This window comes from Sinocyclocheilus anshuiensis, unplaced genomic scaffold (genome assembly GCF_001515605.1).
Source record: "Sinocyclocheilus anshuiensis isolate Anshui unplaced genomic scaffold, SAMN03320099.WGS_v1.1 scaffold539, whole genome shotgun sequence".
NCBI lineage: Eukaryota > Metazoa > Chordata > Actinopteri > Cypriniformes > Cyprinidae > Sinocyclocheilus > Sinocyclocheilus anshuiensis.
In genome coordinates this window covers 181,159-188,881 of record NW_015549612.1, presented here as the reverse complement: position 1 = coordinate 188,881, position 7,723 = coordinate 181,159, and the positions used below count along the sequence as shown (strand labels likewise).

The following is a 7,723-nucleotide window of genomic DNA, read 5'->3' as shown; positions in this document are numbered from 1 at the left end:
AATGAAAAAAGCACAAATGTCAGGGCATGTCAAAACTTTTCCAGGGCCCCAAAACACCCTCGGACCCCAGAGATTAATTTTTCCTCTCCATCGGCGAATGATGATTCTGAAAGAAAACGAGCCCGATGTCTGTTTGCTATAGCAACGAACTCTACTTTCATGCATCTGATTATCAGATAAACCTTGCGCTCTTATTTCAAGGTTGTTGTTAATGCTGTGGTTATTTTATCAGTTTCCTTCGTACATTTGGTTGAAGGACATTGTTAAAACACATTTATCATTCAATGGAATGGTGCGTATGCTTTAGACACTTTTGCTCCGTCCATGCAATAAATACACAGCCTTCGACTGCTCAGGTAATGTCGTCGGTAAGATGCTGAGAGCCATTGAAAAACTACAGAAAAGTAAAACTACTTCACTTTAGCATTACTGGCCATGAGTACTAAGGAGAGATCACACATCAGCTGCTCAAAAAATGTGTCAGTGAGATGAACGGAGCGTGAGCGCAATCCTGTGACAGTCACAGGCGGTAAATAGTGGAGCGCGTGAAGGAGAGATGCGAGGGCACGAACACTGTTCAAGGTCTTAGACCAGTTTAAGTGTTTATGTGTATGTTAGACCAGTTTAAGTGTTTATGTAGTATGTTAGACTAGTTTAAGTGTTTATGTGGTTAATAAAGTCTTACTTGTATCACACTTGACATTGTTCATTGTTTGCTCATAACTGGAGTCACTTAATCATGCAGATTTATGCTACAAGCTCTTTGTAGAATTGTACCGTAAGAAAGTTATTTCCCTTAACCAGGAAATTAACATTCTTAGAATTGACAGACAGTTGACCCTGAGAGGTCAAGTAAATATCTACAGCGGATCTAAATATTTATAATTAATTATAACTAGTTATGATTAATTATTCATATTTCCCTTATGAGCTGATTCGCTACAGCACGAACACTGTTCAAGGTCTCCATTAATTCGTGCTTGTAGTAATTTAATGTGTATATATTTTGAAAGCATTGAATCGCTATAGAAATCGCGATTCATTCGATTCTTAGCATTTTAAATCGATTACTGTCCGAAATCGGCGATTCACGATTCAAAAATCATGTTTCAAGATCGAGTGAATCGTTACACCCCTAGTAAATACTGAGAAGAGAACACTAAAAAGTATCATAATACACTTACATAAACTACTGCTTAAAGTCTGGGTTTGGGGTCTTTTGGTTCTTTATTTGATCAAAAATACAGTAAAAACAATAATATTGCTAATTTAAAATAACGCTTTACTTCTTGAATGTATTTTAAAATGTAATTTATTCCTATGATGGCAAAGCTGAATTTTTACTCCAGTCTTTAGTGTCACATGAGCCTCTAAAAAATAATTATAATATGAAGCTCAAGAAACATTTCTTACTATTATCAATCAATATCAATGTTGTAATATTTCTGTAGAAACCATTATATATAATCATCCTAAAACAACAGTGTCATTAGAAAATCCATTAAGTTCAATCAGTCAGAGTATTAAACAATATCCCTAAATTATTGACTAAATATCTGTCTCAGGCAGCATAAAACTGGAGTGAAAGTGAAATGGAATATGAGCGTTCCAGAGAGAAAAACAGCTGTGGAAAGAATTAATGAGAGACGGGGAAAAATATTTTTAAACGTCTCGCTTTCCTTGAGCACTATCCAGAGCACTCCCTGCTGAAACCTGCTTAATCCAGTGTGAATTTAGGCTAGTTTATGCTGGTTACTTGGGTTAGTTTAGGCTAGTTTATGCTGGTTACTTACTGGCACAGCCATGCTGTTCACCAGCAAAACTTAGCTTTGACTGGTTGACCAAGAAAATCTTGCTGGTTAAGCTTGACAAGAAGCACACCAGCATCCAATGCGGTTTTCTTTTCAGCAGGGATGCATGGATTACTTATCCTAACACCAAAATAAAAATCAAACGCATTCAACAAAATCAAACCCTTATCAAGATTCAAGCAGGAATCATTGCAGAAAGAAACTCCTTACCATCAGCCCTGGAGTAGACGACCAGAGAACCGCTGACCAAGCCTGCATACAGACACCCACTCTTGTACACCAGACATGTAACACTGGACTTATCAGGGGAGAAGAAGTGCTGCAGACGAACCTTCTTAGACCGTTGGCTGCTCTTATACACAGATATACTTAAAAATAAAATGTCAATTCATCAGATTAGACTGGTTAATAGACTATAAATCACTAGACAAACAAATAGAAGGCATCACACTCTCCTCTTCATCTATATGGAATTTGTGGATGTATTGGCTGATGTACACACCTGCCTTCCTCCATTCCCAGACACACAGTCGGTGTGCCACTGGCTTTCCGGTCCTCAGGCTTCATCTCACCATTTTCCAAGGGCTCATCCAGAGGCACATACGTCATGCAGAGAATACGCGACTCCACATTAAAACACTCGGTTACTTTGGGATTTGAGTTCTGCAATGCCACAATGGAGACCTGACCCATGTGATTGGTGCAGCTGGCCACCTGAAAAGAAAGATGATTTCAGAATCTACACATCTCACTGTTCCTTCAAACTGTTCAACAAAACTGATTTGAGTACTAAAGTCTGATGCTTTTTCCAAAGGTGATGTCTCAGATCGATGGGACACATGCAGAGTGCTCTTAAAGGAGTGTAGCCCATCATTGCAGGCTCTTAGGTGTCTCAGAGAAGAGAATTATTTTATACCTTCTATACGGTAAATACAGCATAAAAGCCTTTAACGCAACCTTACACTCACACTGCCCACACAGAACAGTGTTTAATGATGCTTTTAGAGTTCAAAAGAGCTTTAAAATTATTAAATGCTGTTTCAGGTCAAGTACAATTTGGGAACAAACATACAAACACCAGACTGACAGATTCATATCATGTTGGACTCTAATAAGGAAGCTGAACTGATTTAATATAAAGCGTTTTAAGTTTTGACCGTAAATTGTCTCACCCATACACATCCGTGACCCATAACAGGCAGATCTGCAGTGCTGTCAGTGTTCACATGAGGCTCAGGGTTGTGAACTGCACACTCCACCTAACACAAATACACATTGGTTTATTAGACCATTTTTGCTATTATAAACAATAATGATAATGAGGACACAAGATGTTTGGTTGGTCACCTTGAACTCCTGCAGTTTTGACATGACCACAGCCATCTGCTTGAGTAAGAGAGGATGGTTTTGCTTCCTCATCTGATTACCATCATCTTCAGCACAAAACCAGCCTAGGATGTTGTCTTCCTCTGAAAAAACACATTACATTAGTGAAGCATTCCTCAGATTCTACAAACCAATGATATTCCCATATGTGTCCTCCTGTTGCCAGTATTATAATCCATTTGTCTGCACTGAACTTTTAGTTCTGGCTCGGCTGAGCGATGATTCACACACTGAACAATATGAATCCTGCCGGCACATTTTTTTTTATGTATTACAAACATGTTTATTTAGAAAATATGCTGGGAACATCATATTAAGGTATGTTTAAATGTGTTTCAGACATTTGGGTGCTTTTAAGTCCTAGATCTCTAATCATAGAAGAATCATAGACAAAGACAGGATATGGAGACACAGGAAATGACACATACGTAGAGCCAATTTAGACATCTGCATATTACTGATCCAAGCTTGCTTGATAGATGGACTGAAAGTGTTGAAGACTGCAGTGAAGAACGTGGGTCTACCATACCTGAAAAGTCCAAATCACAAAGTTCAGATTCTTCTCTGAAAAAGCTTTAACAATGGAAACAATACACATTTGTCTGAATTCATTGTAAGTGCATCAGGCGGTATACAAATCTCTTGGGTAGTCTAAATATCTCAGCACGGGTTCAGCTGGTCTAGCAAACTGTCAGGCAGCTGGAGAAACAGACAGGGTCCTATCCTGTTTATCTGTGACTTTGCAGGATATGATTTAATAATTGGCCAGTTTCAATACTAATGAACAGATCACAGAATTGATAACTTTCCTACTTTTGTTAGTATTTTATGACTTTCGAAAGGGGCCCTTAAACTTTCATTGTGTAGAAATAATAGATAGAATAATGACCAGAACTAAAATAGTGAAGTCATGTAATCCAGACTACTCCCACCACTAACTCAAAAAGAAAGTCAACAGCATACATTTTCCAGAAGTCACAGTGTGTGAGAGAGATTTATGTTATCAGAAGGATTAGTTTGACAGCTGGGAGTCTAAAGATACTCCTATAATCCAGACACTAAAATCCAAGCATACAGTCGCAAATAATCGGTGTGTGCGTATGTTTTTGACAACTGCACACTCTAAAGCTCCTGATCCACAGGAAGAGGATAATAACCGCACAAGACGGTCTTTGAGCTCTGATTAAGGACTTAAGGTCATTCTTTAAGCACTGAGTCACGTAAACACAGAGACATGGCAGTTTGATCATTTAAAAGCCTGAGTTTTAAGACATTCAGGAAGACCAAATAAATCCAAATTATGGTATATTTCTGCTCCCTAATAATAGATAATAATAATACTAAAAAGACAATTGCAATATAATTGAAACAACACATTAACTACAATAAGGAGTTAAGATTAATTGCAATTAAATATGTAAATACATTTATAACCCTCGAAAAATAACAAATTTACCATTTAAAATTTTGGATCAGCAAGATTTCTTTATAACGAAATTAATACTTTTATTCACCAATGACGCATTAAATTGATTCAAAATGACAGTAAAGACATTTGAAGAGTTCAGATGCAAAAGCCTCTAAGTGCTGTCTGAAATTTTCATCTAAAATTAGCATTTTTATCAGGCTCCTATGCTTAGGTTCAGTAATTTTATTTTAATGGCAATGTATAGGTCCTTTTCTATGCCAGTAAAGTGAAATAACTGAACATAAATATGGGAGCCTGATAAAAATGCTCATTTTAGATGAAAATTTCAGACGGCACTTAGAGGCTTTTGCATCTGAACTCTTCATTTATAATGTCACAAAATAAATCTAATTTCAAACAAATGCAGTACTTTTGAACTTTCTATTCATCAAAGAATCCTGAAAGAAAATGTATTAAAAAAAATTCCACAAAAATATTAATCAGCACAACTGTTTTCAACATTGAGGATAAGACATGTCGGGTCAAGTCGAGGTCACACATACTTGTCTTGTTTCCCTGGTAACTGTAGTTGTATCCTACAGCGATCAGCTGCCCGAATCTCCTCCTCTTTCTTTAAAATCAGGCACTGGAGACCGGAAACCCAATCCTGCGCAACTATTCCATTAACATTCTGGAAAGAGAAGAGAGTGTAAAATGGACTTTGAGTGGTAAGAACTGTGTGCATCCTGGTTTAAATATTGATCCTAAAGTGTTTGTGATATGAACACCTCACCTGATAATTCCCCTTCAGACTGCTGATCATAGTAGAGATCTGGTTCACCAAACCCAGGTCATGGATCAGGTTCTGTAGGTCCTGGTAAAGCTGCCCTGGACCCATATAAAACTTACCTGCAAATGAGACAGCCGATTGAAGTTAAAACTCCAAGTAATAACAATTCTTACCTTTAAACAGCTTAAATAATACCACCATCACACTACTGTTTGTTTAGTTTGGGTCAATTACAATTTCCCATCTTCACTAGCACTAAGGATTACAGCTGAAACTGAATCATAGTATACAGTGAATCATTAAAAGCTGGTTCAGATGAGTCATTATGAGACTGTGCTGTCTGCTTCCCAAATACCGCCCCACACAATAGACTGCTTTGTGCTGCTCTGCTCTTCCAAGATAAAGAGAGAGACAGAAATGTTTAGTAGAGAGTGAGGGGAAAAGGAGATCGAGAGAATGAGAGAGAAAAGGAGCAAGCATGTATTTTCTTCTACTCAGAGCTAAAGTAAAATGTGAGTCTCTCTCACACACAGATACACCAATGAAACATGGCTCAGAAGGCATATAAGATCACACACAGCCTGCAGTTGGCTGCATTTGTGTGTTTTTGTTTTGTTCAGTTGCATCAGGTTCTGTAAGTATGCAACATTCATCCTTTTAAGAGGTGCTTAAAGATGTGGTAAAAAGGATGCTTTATTCTCTAGAGTCAAAGTTTTATAAAAGAGGACAAAACTTTGTTGCCCTTGTGCATCATTTTATAAAGACCTGTTAATTGTGAAAAATAGTTTTCAGTCACTGAAATTAAAACAACTTAAATATTAGAAAGGCTGCCTTGGCAACTAACTGAAATAAGTTTAAGTACTAATATTACTAAAACTAAAACAGAAATAAAAATTAAAGCTATAAAGAAATCTAAAAAAACAATGAAAGTACTGAAATATAAATTAAAATAAAAAAAGAAAACTATGAAAATATAAAAATAAAAGCCAATATTAAAAATTACTCTAACAGTATATAAATTACTAAAATAACACTGACAAATACCAAGGTTGTACTTCAGCACTTCACAAAGTCTTACACACTTACTAACTAAACTTAACAGAAAAACTATAGAAAATGTATACACTCTTTAAGCTTCAGCAAAATTGAAAAATGTAAAATGGTACTCTGGAACTTCTCCATAACCTTTTCACAGCATCCGTAACAGTGACATCACCTCCCCTCCTGGTAGCTTTATTCTTCATGGTTAATTAGAATTTAAAAAGTAAAACGAGAGAGAATAAAGACAGAAAGAGGCTGGGAATGCAAGAGCTCTTGATTCAGTGCTCTATTTTAAATCAGAGCAGCTCTTGCACACAGACTGTGTTTTCAGTAACCATAGAGACCAGTCTTTTTCAAATGCACAGAAAAGTGATTTTTCTACCTTCATGCATTAGTAGAAAGGTACAGAGAGTCCAACATTTTTTCTCTCTGTCTAAAACTGTAAAAGCTTAAACAATAATCCAATTGAGACCTACAGTGTGGGATTTTGCATAATATCTTGTCCCTTCTTTTGTCACCTCAGCTGTGCTGAACAGAGCACACGCAATGAAACAGTGTGCTCTTTTGTTCAGCATTGTGAGTCAGTGTGACCTGTTCTCTCCAAACCACAAAAACAGAGCAGACAGCCTCCAAGAGGAGAAAAGACGTCCTCAACGGCAGATGATTTTGAAAAGAAATGTTGCAACTGAAGGGCTGTTTTATTATTATTCTGTGTTTTCTGCACTGGAGTCTCTGACGGGTGCAGAATCCAAAAGATACATATGAAGTGAAGTGACGTGACGTGGCCAAGTATGGTTACCCATACTAGGAATTAGTGCTCTGCATTTATCCCATCCTAAGTGCACACACACAGCAGTGAACACACACACCGTGAACACACACCCGGAGCAGTGAGCAGCCATTTATGCTGCTGTGCCCGGGGAGCAGTCGGGGGTTCGGTGCCTTGCTCAAGGGCACCTCAGTCGTGGTATTGAAGGTGGAAGAGAGTGCTGTACATTCACCCCCCCCCAACCACAATTCCTGCCGGACCTGAGACTCGAACTCGCAACCTTTGGGTTACGAGTCCGACTCTATAACCATTAGGCCACAACTTCCCTGTGTGATATGTGACTCTGGACCTGGATGAAATTGAGAAATTGAGATTTATCATCTGAAAGCTGAATAAATAAGCTTTCCACTGATGTATGGTTTGTTAGGGTAGGACAATATTTGGCTGAGATACAACTATTAGAAAATCTGGAATCTGAGGGTGCAAAAAAATCAAAATACTGAGAAAATCATCTTTAA

General features: G+C 37.6%; 1 protein-coding gene across 1 annotated transcript in view; it reads right to left on the bottom strand.

Annotated features, from left to right (window-relative positions):
- Positions 1 to 7,723, bottom strand: part of LOC107659240 (rho guanine nucleotide exchange factor 10-like) — a 52,995-nt gene that overhangs the window by 14,421 nt on the left and 30,851 nt on the right. Inside the window, exons 21-25 of the mRNA XM_016448109.1 lie at positions 3,626 to 3,726; positions 3,159 to 3,280; positions 2,984 to 3,070; positions 2,314 to 2,525; positions 2,022 to 2,179 (exon numbers count right to left, since the gene is read on the bottom strand). Coding sequence (XP_016303595.1) covers positions 2,022 to 2,179; positions 2,314 to 2,525; positions 2,984 to 3,070; positions 3,159 to 3,280; positions 3,626 to 3,726 — 680 coding nt within the window. The remainder of the gene's footprint in view (positions 1 to 2,021; positions 2,180 to 2,313; positions 2,526 to 2,983; positions 3,071 to 3,158; positions 3,281 to 3,625; positions 3,727 to 7,723) is intronic.